The 17515-nt window shown below is 40.0% G+C and overlaps 1 protein-coding gene across 4 annotated transcripts in view; it reads right to left on the reverse strand.

Annotated features, from left to right (window-relative positions):
• The window catches only part of Fam20b (FAM20B glycosaminoglycan xylosylkinase), a 41869-nt gene that overhangs the window by 4281 nt on the left and 20073 nt on the right, over nt 1-17515 (reverse strand). For 3 of the 4 annotated variants that reach the window (XM_020174753.2, XM_074047352.1, XM_074047351.1), the window contains exons 5-7: nt 7547-7718; nt 5296-5487; nt 2812-2871 (exon numbers count right to left, since the gene is read on the reverse strand). In XM_020174753.2, the coding sequence (XP_020030342.1) occupies nt 2812-2871; nt 5296-5487; nt 7547-7718 (424 nt within the window). Of the gene's footprint in view, nt 1-2756; nt 2872-5295; nt 5488-7546; nt 7719-17515 lie in introns of all 4 variants that reach the window. The other variant, XR_012438807.1, reaches the window with a different exon arrangement.

Consider the following 17515-nt stretch of genomic DNA (forward strand, 5'->3'; position numbering starts at 1 on the left):
TCTACCACTTTAGCCACACCCCAAGCCCTTTTTTGCTTTAGTTACTTTTTAGATAGAGTCTCATGGTTTTTGCCCATGCCCAACCTCAGAATGCAATCCTATCTACCCCTTCAATGTAGCTTGACAGCTGTGACAACAGGTGCTTGCCACCACGCCCAGATTATTTGTTGAGATGGAGTCTCATTACCTTTTTGCCTGCACTGGCCTCAAACTGAAATTCTCCTGATCTCTGCCTCCTGAGTAGCTGGGATTAAGGTGTGAACCACCAGGCTCAGCCAATAACACGCTGTATTCTAACCCTGCAGTCTACTCACTCTAAGCACATACACTTGTTTACCACAGATTGGAATAAAATTTATTTTAAGGATACCTATTTTCCTTATTTCACCAAGTGCTTGCTATGGTTTCATACAAAACTCATGCTAAGCTTAATTTCCACTGTAACAGAATTAAGAAAAGAGATGTTTAAGAGGTGATCAGGCCATGAGGACAGAGCTGTCATAAAAGGGTGGCTCCTCTTGCCCTCTCTGCCTTTCCACCCTCAGTAACGTGACAATAGTAAGAAGGCCTCCCCAGATGCTGGTGTCTTGATACTGGATTTCTCAGCTTCCAGATCTGTGAGCCAGTAACTTTCTACTCATGATAAACTTCCCAGTCTGTGGTATTCTGTTAAAGCAGCACCAACTGAAGAAATCTTTTATTTCAGAAGAAAAGTTCTAGCCTCTCTACAGGCAAAGTGGAGATGATGAGGTAGGCAGAAATGTCTGGCTCTGCAAACAGGACCCTGTTCTACAACTACTTAGGAAGTAATGGAGACTGGTCTTTTCATAAAGCACAGAGGGACAGACAAGCACAGGTGCTGGTCTGTTTTCTTATTCTACATCATACTACGAATGCCCAGAGTCTCCCCCGAGTGACTACGTTGTCACTTCACTGTCTCTGAGCTCCACATTTATCCCTCCATATATCCTTTTTCCAAAACGGACAGAATTCTTTTAAGCATCCTTCCTCTTAAGCTTTCTCAGTAGGGGGACACTGCAGGAGGAAAGGGCTCTTTTGGTCAGTGGTGTGGGAAGGAGGTCACCCAAGGGAGCTCTGTCCCAGCCACAGTCCCTGGTGTGAGCCCTTGGTGACCTTGAAGCCTCAGTTAGGACTGGCTGTAACTTTCCTGGGAACCTCCAGACACAGAAACCAAGGCTCTGAAGGCCCTTGCCATCCTGACTTACTCTGAAGGCTCATAAATGTGCTTTACCGGTAGCCCAGAGGATTCCTAGTGGGCCATCCCTTCCTCTGCAGGCCATGACTCCAGTTACTGATTGCCTGTACCCCCAGCTCCTGAAAACCAGCAAACTTCACTGCTATTCAGTGAGGTGAATCATACCTTCTCCACTGAGACTCTCAGGGATCCTTTTCTAAGTCTGTCCTTCCTTGAGTATTCTCCCTCATCCCCAGTTTTCTTTTATACTGTTGTATTAAAATTTAATAATTTCTTATAGTCAATACCCCTGTTTAGCACAGTGCCTTTTCTGTCTCCTGGTTGGATCAGATTCATAATAGTATCAAAACAAAAACACTGTTCTTCAATATTTGATTATATGTATTGCTATCTTCCAGATCATTAAAGGATGTCTTCATAAATGTTATTTTCTGCACAGTTTTGTTGCTATTAAAAAACTGAGAGAGGGCTGGGGTATACAGTGGCAAAGCACTTGCTTTGCCTTGCCTGTGTGAGGCCCTGAGTTTGATCATTAGCACCGTAAAGATAACGAAAAGAAAATACAGACCAGTTGCTAAGAGGGCAGTCTTCCGTGTCAGGGGAGTTTCTGGGAGTTGACTACTGTTAAGTGGTGCTCCTAGATCTGCTTTTCTATGCAGTCATGCAAGGTGAATCCCAGCAGATTCGTGATGTACATATGTTAAAACAAGACCAGGATCAATGACCTGAAACAAGAGCTCCTTAGAGCCCAGTCTCTCTCTCTCTCTCTTTTTTTTTTTTGGCAGTGTTGGGGTTTGAATTCAGGGCTTCGCACTTGCTAGGCAGACTCTACTACTTGAACCACATCCCACAGCCCTTTTTGCTTTTAGTTCTTTTTCAAATAGGATCTTGTGTTTATCCCCGGGCCTGCCTATTTATGCTTCCTGCATAACCAGGAATGACAGGCGCAAGGACACCACCACGCCCAGCTTTTTTTGGTTAAGAGTGCGGGGGGGGGGGGGGTCTCACTAACTTTTTGTTCAAGAGGGCCTTGAACCAAGATCATCCTGGATAGCTGGGATTACAAATGTGAGCTACAGTGCCCAGCACAGTCCCAGGCTTTAATCTCATTTTTCTCAATTTCTTTGTTCTCTGATGTAGATTAAAAGTAATTATTAGGTTCTTATGGAAAGTTACTTTTGGTTTAGAAAATTTCAAACTGAGATATGCAAACCCCAGATGGTATGTAATGGGTAAAAAGACTTGAAAACACAGCTAAACTAAATGTAGTAACTAAGAATACAGGTTTTACTAGAAGATTTTTTTGGCGAGGGTTGGGGGTAAGGGGACTGATTATATTCTGATATTAAACCACATATATATTACTAAATACACTATGAACTTCTATTCATTCAAAATGAATTCTGAGCTTTGGATTACCTGCCTCTACCTTTCCCTGATTCCCATCTCAGGATCTCCAAGGATTCTGGACTGGAAAGTATGAAAAGCACTGCTCAGGAATCAGGAAGTTTTAAGGCCAAGAAAATTAATGCACGGTTACCTGAGCCTGGAAAGGAAGGCAATGCAGGCACATGTATTTGCTGTGCATAACTTACATGCAACACTGATAGAGAGGGGCAAGAATGCTTCTCTCATCCAGCGAAGGGTTCCCAAAGCTGAAAATGAATTAGGTGTATTAGTTTCCATCTCAGTATCAAAGCAAAAGCAAAATCTGAAAGAAACTCAACTGTGATCCTAGATAATTTCATGCTCCATCAACTGCACAGATCATTTAAATTAAAAATAAGCAGGGCATGACCAATTAGGCACAGAATTACTTCAGCCTGTGCTGAAGTATCAAACAACAAATAAACTATCTACAAGGACCCTATTTCTTGCCAAGATAGTGCAACATGCTGGACCATAATTATGGCAACATAGCATAGACGTTGCAGACCAAAGGGAGACCATGAAAACCCCCAAACTTGAGAAGCTTTTAAGGGTGGAGAAAGAAATAAAGGCTACTCATATTAGGTTTCCCCAAACAAGCAGATGGCCCTTACTTGTAAAAAGGAGTTACACTTGTTCTACTCCAAAATTACCGTATCTATTCCACATGTGTACATAAGAACAGTTTCAAACTGGACAAACTGCTGATGGAATTTTAACAGAGGCTGTGGAACACTGATTCAAAGCAGACATAAAAACGGTATTAGCAGTATTTCAAAGTTAGGAAAGAGAGGTGATTCTGGAAAAATCATCAATCTTTCTTTCCTTCTGGAGCTTGCCTTAACGCCTGCAGAGTCTGCTAGCCCTCTAGTAATAAAAGACAAAGCAGCTGTTATAGTATGAATGTTTGCATCCCTCAAATTCATGTTGATACCTAATCTCCAATGCAGTATTATTAAGAGGTGGGGCCTTTGGGAGATGATTAAGTCACAAGGACAGAACCCGCAGGAATGGGATTTGTGTCATTATGTGAGACCAAGGGAGCTTGTTCACCTCTTCCACATGTGAAGATACATAGAAGGTACCGCCTGTGACAATGGGCCCTCACTAGACAGTCAATCTGCCCATGCCTTGTTCTTAGACTTCCCAGCTTCCAGAACTGTGAGCAGTAAAAACCTGCTGTTTGTGATTATCCAGTATAAGCTATTTTGTTACAATAGCTCGAATGGATTAATATAAGAACTATTTTGATATATATAAAATCTCATGTGTGTCATAGTACATACAATCTTTTTAACAAAATGATCATGTTTACAAGCAAGGATAAAAATTTTCAGGAATACATACAGCTGTGATGGGCTGAAGGGAAAGGCAGTGTCTGCCAGCCCTTTACTTTCTGTACTCTCATGAAACAGGTAATGGTAGGATCATTTACAAATGCTGCCCAAGAAGTCTTTGCTGAGGAGCCACAAGTGTCTCAGCATACTCCCAGTATCCAAAGTTAACCTGGGGTCTGGAAAATTCTGGGCTCTAAGGAAGCATTCTACTTAGCAAATTGTAATATTAAGTGTAACTAAAAGCATGACACTAAACTGGCTACTATAAACAATGCAGAGTGCAAAATGGAAACACAAAGTGCTCTCTAAATAACTCAGACCAAAAAAATAAGGATACTCTATTTATTCAAAGTGAGAAACTTGTCTTATTCAAGACAAAAGTAATTTGTCTTTATATATAATCACTATGCAACTGCTCTTGTCATGAAAGCAAGTCTGAGCCTAAATTGCCATAAAAATAGCAAAACGTACTATCAAATCAAATGTTTAAACTGCACAAACCTTTACAAGGAATATATTTAGTAGTAAGTAAATTCCATTTTCTGTTAAATCTACATTTCTCAGATTTGAGGTTCTGAAAACATCATAATCAAGAAAGAATCTGATGTAGGTGATGACAAATTAAGGACTCTGGCTTCCAGTTGGCTGTGAGGATGACCACTTTTTCTTTTTTTTTGGCAGTATTGAGGGGGTCAAACTCAGGGCCTCACACTTGCTAAGCATGCACTCTATCACCTGAGCCATGCCTCCAGCCCAGCTTTTCATTTTTTTAAAAGTCCTGAAATCCCTGACCATGCAGAAAAGAATGTCAACAGAAAAGGCCAAAAAAGGGACATCTTCTAACAACTGTGTTCTGGATGGTTTCCAGGATATCTGCTATAGTTTGGATCTGAAGTGTCCCCCAAGGGCTCATAGGCTAAAGGACTGGTCACCAAGCTGTGATATTATTTGGAGGTAGTGGAACCTTTAGGAGGTAAGCCCAGTGGAAGGAAGTTAGGCCATTGGGAGTGTGCCCTTGAAGTATAGGAACCCTGGCTCCTTTTCCTCTTTGCTTCCCAGATGCCATGAAGGGAGTACCTTTGCTTCACTACACACTCCCCACCACAATGCTTCTGCCTCACCACAGGCCCAAAAGCAATAGATCCAACCAACCATGGACCAAAACCTCTGAAACTGTGAGCCAAAATAAGCATTTCATTCTGAAGTTTATTTATCTCAGGTATTTGTCACAGTGATTGAAAGCTGACTAATAACACCCTAGAAAATATACTTTTCTATACAGAAACTGACAAAAGATAGGCCTGCTGGTCTTACCTTTTGGCATTATCAAGAAGGATGAGCATACTAGCGCCTTCATCATCTTGAAAGCTCTCATAGTGATGACGGTCAGCATTGCCAATCAGGTAATCAAAGACTGCAGTGTCAATGATGTCCAAGAGGCGTGGGCCTGAGTCATATGGGGATGTTTTCTTCACAGCATCACAGTAGCTCTCATCATACTCCCACCTGGAGGTAAGGATTACTAAGCACCAACACTGCACCTGGCTATTATAGTTATGACCATAAAAACTCCCTGAAGACCATGTGCTAAAGTTTGGTTGCCAGTCTGTGATACTACTGGAAATAGGGCCTCGTGGAAGGAAATCACATCATTAGACATGCCCAGAAAAGGGATACTGGGATTCCAGCCCTCCCCTCATCTCTTCCTGGCAACCATGAGCTTTATTCACAATATACTCCCAACCATGATGTTCTGCCTTATCACAGGCCCCAAAACAATGGCGCTAACCAAACTTGGGCTGAAACCGTAAGACAAAAGAAATTTCTCCTCCATTTATCTTAGGTATTTTGTCATAGCGACAGAAAGCTAACACTGAAAAAGCTAACACTGAAAATTCTTTAGAGAAGCAGGCTAAAGAAAGCTTAGAATGCTGGAAGCAGAGACTAATGGATGATCCCGATGGGGGCTGATAGGAATGAGGATGGTAAAACCTGTGCTGATTGAGGTTTCAGATGTAAAGAGGGCTCTCCAGGGAAGTGGATTAGAGGCCACTCAGCTTACATTCTGGCAAAGAACTCGTCTACATTTTGTCTATGCCCTGAGACTTCACGAGAGAGCTGAGTTCAAAGGTGACACAATGGTTTAGATAGTGGAGAATGTTTCAAGGCAGTGGCATGGCAATTACTGGATGTTCCTGGCCAAATTTACTGTGAGAATCTTGAAAAACAAAGAAGTGTATATTAAGTTCAAGTCAAGGAGGGTGTGAGGAGATCAACAGCATCAACAAGAAGCAAAGTACTTTGGCAGTGGGATAGAACGATGCCTTAAGGGCATCTCAGGAATCAGCAAGATCCCACCCATCCAAGGCTCAACACAGGGCCCAGAGAATTGTTTCCCTGTGTTCAGCCATGAAGACGCTCGGAAGCTGCTGTGGTCTAAGTGGGCCTGGCTAAGAACTGGTCATTGTACATGTGATGCTGGCTTTTAAGCTATATGGAATATAAGAATTATGGGGTCGTCTTGGAAGCTTCCACTGAGATTTCAAAGGAAGGCCTGGGAGATCCCATGTGGGAGGATCAGTTTCTGTAAGCAGCCACCAAAAGGGCAATACGGAAAGCTGTACAAGTGCAGCTAAAGTTGCAACAGAGACTCCAAGAAGTCAGAGGTGTGAGAAACGTGGAACACCTGCCACCTAGGGAAGCTGCAAGCAATGAGCAGAGCCAGCCCAAGAGAGTGGTCATGTGGACTGTAGCCAACATGGCCTTAAGGGCAGGGATGGCCAACCTCTTTGGAGTTCACAGTGTACTACCATGTACCCTGGATTCTGGATATGGAGCTAGAGGATTTAATGTTGGCCTCACTGGGGTTCAATGCTTGGTCCAATCCTTGCTATTTACCCTGTACCATTGTATCTTATACGTATGTAACTTAAACACAAACAAACCAGGGCTTACAGCTAAGAGTTTGCCTTGAGCCTTAGAGGAGACTTTGGATTTTCACTTTTTAGCAATACTGGAACAGTTAAGACTCTCAGGACTCTTGGAGATAGAATGAATGCATTTTGCATTGTGAAATGTGCATAAGTCTTTGGGGAAAACAGGCAGAATTCTATGGTTTGAATTTTAAATGTTTTCCCAAAGAACATGTGCTAAAGGCTTGGTTCCCAAGGTGTGACACTGTTGGGAGGCAGTATCTTATGGAAGGAAGTTCAGTCACTGGGAGCATGCCTTTGAAGGGTGCCACCATGAGTTAAGTAGCCTCCTCTACCACATACTTCTGCTATGATATACTATGCCACCATAGGTCCAAAGTAACGTAGCCAAGTGATCATGGACTGAAACCTCTGAAATTGTGAGTCAAATAAATCTTCCTTTAAAGTTGATTTGCCTGAGGTTATTTGTCATAGTGACTAAAAGCTGACTTAATACATTGGCACTGCTAAAAAAAGAAAAGAGTTCCTGCCTAAAGATTTGCCCCTGACTCCACAACTCTTTTTTACCCTTGGACAAAACAGTTGATTCCTACTCAGGATTGGCACCTGGTCTGGCTCACAGGAGCATTTACCTGGCCAGTTTGCCTTCTCGGTATGTCCTCCCCCAGGGGTGTCGATGTTTCTGCAGAGGCCACACATCTGGAAGCCAAAGTGTGACAGACCCCTCCATTGTGTCTCCATCAGCACAAGCTGGCTCTGTTTCCCGGCAGTAATAGCACTTTCCATAGAAACAAGTATTGTTACCTAAAAGACAGAGAGAAGCCAAATACATGTAAGGAAAAAAATGAAGACTCCAATTTCTCCCCCAAACAAAAAAGGCACTGAGAAAATGAAAAATGTGAATTTATTATATTCCACACATTTTCCTATATAGATACTAGAAGCAGATGGTGTTTTAAAAATCAAAAAAGGTACAAAGGATATAGACTAGAAAGTAAATCTTCCTTTCTCTGTGTCTCCCTTCTATCCAGTCTCTCGCCTAGAAATCAACTACCATCATAGGGTCTTTCTAAACTCACTTTGCTTAAAGAATAGCAGTATCTTGTTCTTCAGCAGGGCTGAGGGTTTGGTCAAAATGCCCAGGAGAGGGAGGGAGAGGGGCATGTGCTCAGTTTGGTTATATAAGATAGGTAGGGGGGAGTGAGCAAACAAATTAAATAGAAAATGAGACAAGAATCAGCTTTCTCACAGATGGAAAAGGAAGTTTAACATATATAAAAGGATAATGACCAGTATAACACCTATCATGACTCAGAACTGGAGATACTTGTTTCAGTTGATGATTTTAATACATATCCAGAGATACAGAAAAAGATACAGATGTGTGCATGTATCTTTGTATATACAAACATACAGACATACATTCCTACTGTGTCCTTCAATGAAACTTGGAAACAATAACATTCAGGTAGTAATAGGCACACTCACATCACTCACATAACAGCTTCCAAAGACCATTTTAATCCTTGAAGAAACAGCTGACTCCAGGGCTAAGGAAAGGAAGGCACAAGAAAAGCCTGGACCACAATGACATGCCAGTTGTAAGGAAGTGTACTGGCATAACATAACGTAACATAACATTATGTAAGTCCAATAAGGAACTAGTGAAATGAATTATGGTAGTTCCATAAAATGGAACATTTTTGAGGCTGGTAAAACAAAAGAATGAAGAAGCACTTATATGAAACATGGAAAGATTTCTAAGATATATTACATAAAACGAATAAGATGCAGAAGCATGTATAGTGTGCCATATGTTGTACAGAATCCTACAGTTACATAAAAATATGCATTCATATTTCATACAAAAAGACATAAAAATTTGCTAGTAGAATCTACTACTGGGAGAAGGGGAAGGAACTGGATGGATGCAAGAAAAACTTGTCATTGTAGCCCTTTTTCTAATTAATCAATCAATCAATTAATTACTTTTTATGGTACTGGGATCTGAACTCTGGGCCTACACCTTGAGCCACTCACCAGCCCTTTTTTTTTTGTGATGAGTTTTTGCAAGATAGGGTCTTGTGAACTATTTGTCTGGGCTGGCTTCTAACATGATCCTCCTGATCTCTGCCTCCTGAGTAGCTAGGATTACAGGTGTGAGCCACTGGCACCTGGCTTTGTAGTACTTTTAATACTTAAAAAAATTTTTTTGAATTGTTTAAATGTGTTACTGATTCAAGAAATTAAAAAACAAAACAAGGCAAACAAAACACTGCTTAGTGGGTGTAACCTGTTACCTACAGAATAAAATTCAAACTCCTGAGTTTGGTAAATAAGAATAATCTCCATAACTGAAAGGGTGGGAGTACAGAATATTGGTTAAGAGTTTGGGGTCTGGGGCAGATTTCTAGAGTAAAAATGTAAACTTTCTTTTCTTTTTTTTTTTGGCAATGCTAGGGATCTATACTCTACTATTGAGCCACACCTCAGCCCTTAACATATAAGCTATTTTAGTCAGGTGACTGCAAGACTCTGGGCATGTAATTCCACCTCTCTAAGAATCCTCTCCAGAAAATGGAGCTAGTAACAGTTGCTCCACTGTTGGGTTGTGAACAGTGAATCAGACAACCCATTGCAGTGAGGCTGTCAGAGACCTATCCATGCAGGCTAGTTATTATTAACAATATGGCCCCATCTCTTTCCAGACTTCAATATTTCCATTTCAGTGTCATAAGCGTGAGGCTCTGAGTCTCTGACTGTTTCCTGGACATATTAAGCTTTTGGAACAAGTTTTCTGATCACCTTAGCAGTCTCCGTGCTCTTCTTGAGTGAACTACCAACTGTGATAATAAAATCTAAGTCTTTTGTTCAGACTGCTCTTCTTTAGCTTGTAAATGACTAGTCCACATACACTCCCAGTTTCCCTGTCAAGGAAACAAAATATCCAAAATTAAATGTATTATTTTCCTCTGCTCCAGCTCCTTGGATCTGTTCCTTTCTGAATATTTCTCAGAGAGTTAACAGGGTCATTATTCACTTAGTCGTCACCCAGTACAGAAACTTGGGAGTCGTTAAGTTTTTATTTTTCTTCTTACTCAATTGTTCCTCCTGGTCGAAAATGTTTCCCAAATTTTTCATGTTCCAATTCTTGAATATTTCTTTATCTTTCTATCCTGCCATTGCTTCAGTACTGACTGTATTGCATATGAAATTACTAAAACAGTCCCAAGTAATCTCAGCTCTCAACTTTCCCCTCTCCAACCCATCCTTGGTAATGCAGCACACTCAGTTTTGTAAGTCAAATCTCATTCTGCCATGTTCAATCCCTTTTACTGGCCTCCCAGCACCCAAGAAGTATCTCATCTCCTAAGCATGGCATATTGGCTCTGCGGTGACATGGTCCAGCCCCACATTTAGCACTTCAGCTCATACTCTTCCTTTACTTCTAGTCACCCTTGTTGATGCTCAGTTGTCCACCTGGAACAAGGTGAACTCAGCATGGGAACAAAATTACTTCTTCATTTTCACTAACCTCTTTCTGAAATTTACCATTTCTATGAACTATGATGGTAGGAGCCACAATATTTGTTACCTGTGACTTTGTTAGTAAAAGAAATGATAATTTTTCATATTGCAATAGCACTGTTGCAGATATATCAAAGTATCATTTATACTCATAATCTAAATTATGGTAGCTACTGGATCTCTGCTAGATCTTGTTATTTAATGTTTTAAATAACAAAGCACATGTTACTGTGCTATTATTAATAATTTTTTTAGTGGTATTGGGGTTGAACTCAGGACCTTGTGCTTGCTAGGCAGGTGCTCTAACACTTGAGCCATAGCTCCAGGCCCTTTTTGCTCGCATTTTTGTCCTGGTTGACCTGGACTGGACTGCAATCCTATTTATGCTTTCCATGTAACTGGGGTGACAGGTGTACAACACCTCAATCAGCTATTGATTTAGATGGAGTCTCTCTAACTCTCTCTCTCTCTCTCTCTCTCCTCTTCTCTCTCTCTCTCTCTCTCTCTTTCTTTCTTGGTTTTGTTGTGGAGCCCAGGCTGGCCTTGAACTCACAATCCTCCTGCCACCACCTCCCGCTGCTTTCCAAGTGCTGGGATCACGGGTGTGTGCCACTATGCCCTACTGTACTCTCTGAAAAGAGGATCTAATAAGGTAGGAGTATGGAAGTGCTCTCTCAAGTTGCAAGGACTATACAGAATTTAGTCATTATAATATACCAACTTACTAGTCATACATAATTTTATCAACAGAATGAGAAGACAAACCATAGGCTGCGAGAAAATTTCTGCAAAAGATACAACCAATAAAGGGCTATTATCCAAAATACAGAAAGCTTTTTTTTTTTTTTTTGTAGTGTTGGGGATGGAACCCAGGCTTGAGCATACTAGGCAAACACTGTACTACTAAGTCACACCCCCTACCCTAGAAACAATTCTTAAAACTCAAGTATATGAAAACCAAACAACTTGATTTAAAAATAGTTCAAATAGGCATAAGCCTCTAATCCAAGCACTTGGGAAGCCAAAGCAGAAGATCAAGGCTAGCTAGCCTGGCTATATGGCAAGACTCTGTCTCAAAAACACCAAAACCAAAATGAAACATACATACACATGACAAACAATAAGTAAATATGTTAAAAAATGCTCAATATCACTAATCATCAGGGAATGAAAATCAAAACCACAATGAGATATCATCTTAGCCCAGTTAGAATGGTTTATCATTAAAAAGACAAAGCAAAAACAAAGATGCAGAGAAAGGGGAAGTTTATACACAGTTGATGAGAAAGTAAATGAGTACAACCACTATGGGAAACAGGACAGAGGTTCCTCAAAAAATTTTAAGTAGAACTATCATATGATCCAGCAATCTCACTACTATAGGAAAGGAAGTCAGTATGTTGAAGAGATTTCCATACTCTCATGTGTATCACAGTACTAATCACAATAGCTATGATATGGAATCAACCCAAGTGTCAACGAACCGATGAATGAATAAAGAAATACAGCATATGTGCACAATGAAATCCAATTTGGCCACTAAAAAAGAGTGAAATTTTGTCATTTGTGGCAGCATGGATGGACCTGAAGAACATTTAGGGAAAGGTGAACTAGGGAGACAATAAAAAGACCAGTGGTTACTAGGCAATAGGTGGGAGTGGAGCGATGAATAGATGGAACATAGCTGATTTTAAGACAATGAAAATACTATGTGATGATGTTATAATGATATACATGTAACTGTGTATTTGTCCAAACCAACAGGATGTATGACACCAAGACTGACTCTCAACATAAACTATGGACTTTGGGTAATTATGATGTGTCAATGTATGTTCATCAATTGTAACAATTTTACTATTCTGATGTGGCATTTTGATAATGAGGGAGGCTAAGTATATGGGGGCACAAAGTGTTTAACAAACCTCTGTACTTTCCTCTGAACCTAAAACTACTCTAAAAAAATAAAGTCTTAAAAACACAACAGCCAGGCACCTGCAATCCTGCCTACTTGGGACGCTGAGATCAGAAGGATTGTGGTTCAAGGCCAGTCTAGACAAATAGTTCCCAAGACTTCATCTCCAAAGTAACCAGAGCAAAATGGGCTAGAGGTATGCTTCAAGCAGTAGAGCACCTGCTTAGCAGATACAAAGACCTGAGTTCAAAACACAGTCCTACCAAAAAACCCACAACCAACCAACCAAACAAAAACCCACAACAGCAGCTAGTTGTGGTAGAGCATATCTGTAATTTCAGCACTTGGGAGATGGAGGCAGGAGGATCACTGAATTTAAGGCCAGCTTAAGAGTTCGAGTTCCTGTCTCAAATAAACAAGAACCAAAACAAACCAAACCAAAACCACCATCACAGCAACAAAAGGGTTGTGTTAAGATCAGTCTGTTACAAAAAATATGCAAACAGCTGGAAACTAAATAACTCATTACTTAATGAAGAATGGATCATCGATGAAATAAAAGAGGAAATTAAAAAGTTCCTGGAAGTCAATGAAAATGAAAACACAACCTACTGGAACCTATGGGACACAGCTAAGGCAGTCTTGAGAGGAAAGTTTATAGCCATGAGTGCATATATTAAAAAGATTGAAAGATCCCAAATCAATGACCTAATGATACATCTCAAACTCCTAGAAAAACAAGAACAAGCAAATCCCAAAACAAATAAAAGGAGAGAAATAATAAAAATAAGAGCTAAAATCAACGAAATAGAAACCAAAAAAACCATACAAAGAATTAATGAAACAAAAAGTTGGTTCTTTGAAAAAATAAACAAGATCGATAGACCCCTGGCAAACCTGACTAAAAGGAGGAGAGAAAAAACCCAAATTAGTAGAATCAGGAATGCCAAAGGGGAGATAACAACAAACACCATGGAAGTCCAGGAAATCATCAGAGACTACTTTGAGAACCTATATTCAAATAAATTTGAAAATCTTAAAGAAATGGACAGATTTCTAGATACATATGACCATCCAAAACTGAACCAAGAGGAAATTAATCACCTGAATAGATCTATAACACAAAATGAAATTGAAGCAGCAATCAAGAGTCTCCCCAAAAAGAAAAGTCCAGGACCTGGTGTATTCTCTGCTGAATTCTATCAGACCTTTAAAGAAGAACTGATACCAACCCTCCTTAAACTGTTCCATGAAACAGAAAGGGAAGGAAAACTGCCAAACACATTTTATGAAGCCAGTATTACACTTATCCCAAAACCAGGCAAAGACACCTCCAAAAAGGAGAACTATAGGCCAATCTCCTTAATGAACATTGATGCAAAAATCCTCAACAAAATAATGGCAAACCGAATTCAACAACACATCAAAAATATCACTCACCACGACCAAGTAGGCTTCATCCCAGGGATGCAGGGGTGGTTCAACATACGAAAATCAATAAACGTAATAAACCACATGAACAGAAGCAAAGACAAAAACCACTTGATCATCTCAATAGATGCAGAAAAAGCCTTTGATAAGATCCAACACCATTTCATGATAAAAGCTCTAAGAAAACTAGGAATAGAAGGAAAGTACCTCAACATTATAAAAGCTATATATGACAAACCTACAGCCAGCATTATACTTAATGGAGAAAAACTGAAACCATTCCCTCTAAAATCAGGGACCAGACAAGGATGCCCACTATCTCCACTCCTATTCAACATAGTACTGAAATTCCTAGCCAGAGCCATTAGGCAAGAAGGAATAAAAGGAATACAAATAGGTAAAGAAACTGTCAAAATATCCCTATTTGCAGACTACATGATCCTATACCTTAAAGACTCAAAAAACTCTACTCAGAAGCTTCTAGACATCATCAACAGCTATAGCAAGGTAGCAGGATATAAAATCAACATAGAAAAATCATTAGCATTTCTATACACTAATAATGAGCAAACTGAAAAATAATGTATGAAAATAATTCCATTTACAATAGCCTCAAAAAAAAATCAAATACCTAGGTGTAAACCTAACAAAAGATGTGAAAGACCTCTACAAGGAAAACTATAAACTTCTGAAGAAAGAGATTGAGGAAGACTATAGAAAGTGGAGAGATCTTCCATGCTCATGGATTGGTAGAATCAACATAGTAAAAATGTCTATACTCCCCAAAGTAATCTACATGTTTAATGCAATTCCCATCAAAATTCCAATGACATTCCTTAAAGAGATCGAAAAATCTACCATGAAATTTATATGGAAACACAGGAAGCCACGAATAGCCAAGGCAATACTCAGTCAAAAGAACAATGCTGGAGGTATCACAATACCTGACTTCAAACTATATTACAAAGCAATAGCAATAAAAACAGCATGGTACTGGCACAAAAACAGACATGAAGACCAGTGGAACAGAATAGAGGACCCAGATATGAAGCCACACAACTATAAGCAACTTATCTTTGACAAAGGAGCGAAAAATATACGATGGAGAAATAGCAGCCTCTTCAACAAAAACTGCTGGGAAAACTGGTTAGCAGTCTGCAAAAAACTGAAACTAGATCCATGTATATCACCCTATACCAAGATTAACTCAAAATGGATCAAGGATCTTAATATCAGACCACAAACTCTAAAGTTGATACAGGAAAGAGTAGGAAATACTCTGGAATTAGTAGGTATAGGTAAGAACTTTCTCAACGAAACCCCAGCATCACAGCAACTAAGAGATAGCATAGATAAATGGGACCTCATAAAACTAAAAAGCTTCTGTTCATCAAAAGAAATGGTCTCTAAACTGAAGAGAACACCCACAGAGCGGGAGAAAATATTTGCCAACTATACATCAGACAAAGGACTGATAACCAGAATATATAGGGAACTTAAAAAACTAAATTCTCCCAAAACTAATGAACCAATAAAGAAATGGACAAGTGAACTAAACAGAACTTTCTCAAAAGAAGAAATTCAAATGGCCAAAAAACACATGAAAAAATGCTCACCATCTCTAACAATAAAGGAAATGCAAATTAAAACCACACTAAGATTCCACCTCACCCCTGTTAGAATAGCCATCATCAGCAACACCACCACCAACAGGTGTTGGTGAGGATGCGGGGAAAAAGGAACCCTCTTACAGTTGGTGGGAATGTAAACTAGTACAACCACTCTGGAAAAAAATTTGGAGGCTACTTAAAAAGCTACACATTGATCTACCATTTGATCCAGCAATCCCACTCTTGGGGATATACCCAAAAGACTGTGACACAGGTTACTCCAGAGGCACCTGCACACCCATGTTTGTTGAGGCACTATTCACAATAGCCAAGTTATGGAAACAGCCAGGATGCCCACCACTGATGAATGGATTAAGAAAATGTGGTATGTATACACAATGGAATTTTATGCAGCCATGAAGAAGAACGAAATGTTATCATTCGCTGGTAAATGGATGGAATTGGAGAACATCATTCTGAGTGAGGTTAGCCTGGCCCAAAAGACCAAAAATCGTATGTTCTCCCTCATATGCGGACATTAGATCAAGGGCAAACACAACAAGAGGATTGGCCTTTGATCACAAGATAAAAGCGAGAGCACACAAGGGAGGGGTGAGGATAGGTAAGACACCTAAAAAACTAGCTAGCATTTGTTGCCCTTAACGCAGAGAAACTAAAGCAGATACCTTAAAAGCAACTGAGGCCAATAGGAGAAGGGGACCAGGAACTAGAGAAAAGGTTAGATTAAAAAGAATTAACCTAGAAGGTAACACACACGCACAGGAAATCAATGTGAGTCAATGCCCTGTATAGCTATCCTTATGTCAACCAGTAAAAACCATTGTTCCTTCCTATTATTGCTTATACTCTCTCTACAACAAAATTAGAAATAAGGGCAAAATAGTTTCTGCTGGGTATTGGTGGGGGGAGAGGGAGGGGGCGGAGTGGGTGGTAAGGGAGGGGGTGGGGGCAGGGGGAAGAAATAACCCAAGCCTTGTATGCTCATATGAATAATAAAAGAAAAAAAAAGATCAGTCTGTTACTAAAAAATTATACCTCCAGCCAAATCCTTTTACCTGCCCTATACTGGAGTACATTCAGAAGCTCATCAGCCCCTACATGCACCAGCCCTCCAGTACTGTCAGGCATTCTGCCCTTATTCCTGTTTCTACTTCCTATTATTCTTCCCAATGTCCTTTCTTCTTCGATGCTTCAGTAACTCACACTGATAATTCAACACTTAGTTCAAGTGTTAATAACTTCTTCTGCAAGCTTTTTTTCTGGCCTCTCACACTCACACAGTGTAGAAAGTTAACCTTCTGTGAGTCTCTAGCAAACAGGACTTTGGCTTCTTCTTGCCCTCTCTCTATCCTGGCATCCTATCAGGAATTCATGTTTGCCTAGCATAAAACTGAACAACCAACAGTGATTAGAAAATTCCTGAAACAAATCAGTATCAGATGCTTTTGGCTATACATAAGAAAAAAAACCCCTGAGCCTTAGAAGTTTAAATTCTGAATGATGAACCTTTCACAAGCCTTTTAAAAATATTCATTTTTACCTCATTTTAAATATAAATCCATTCATTCTGTCAAACAGCAAGGTGAAGTTCATTTTGCAATGTCTGTTTCAACATTTGTGCCATAAAGCAGGACACCATCACATTGAAAAAGCATTATCAGGGAGAGACTGAGACAAGACACCATAACATGCCTGAATTCTTCCCAGTCTCATCATGTCCACAAGGAGAACAGGAGTGAGGATTTTTAAAAGTATTTTTGTTTATTAGCATGTATTAGTTGTATAGGGGGGATTCGTTGTGATATTTACATATGTGCTTACAATATATCTTAATTAGATTCACCCCCTCCATCATTCTCCCACATTCCCTCTCCCCCTCTTCTTAGAGCAATTTCAACAGCTTTCACTGTTCTATTTTCATACATGTACACAAAGTACATCCACCATATCTGCCCTCCTTGAGTGAGAATTTTACGTTAGGTCCTCTTTACCTCAGAGTAAGATAATGGCAACCTGAGCCAGAAGCACCCGAGCCAGGCTGATGCACAATGAGCAATACACTAACCCTTGCAGATTAGTAAGAGGCAGTGGTGATC

Source organism: Castor canadensis, chromosome 11 (assembly GCF_047511655.1).
Source record: "Castor canadensis chromosome 11, mCasCan1.hap1v2, whole genome shotgun sequence".
NCBI lineage: Eukaryota > Metazoa > Chordata > Mammalia > Rodentia > Castoridae > Castor > Castor canadensis.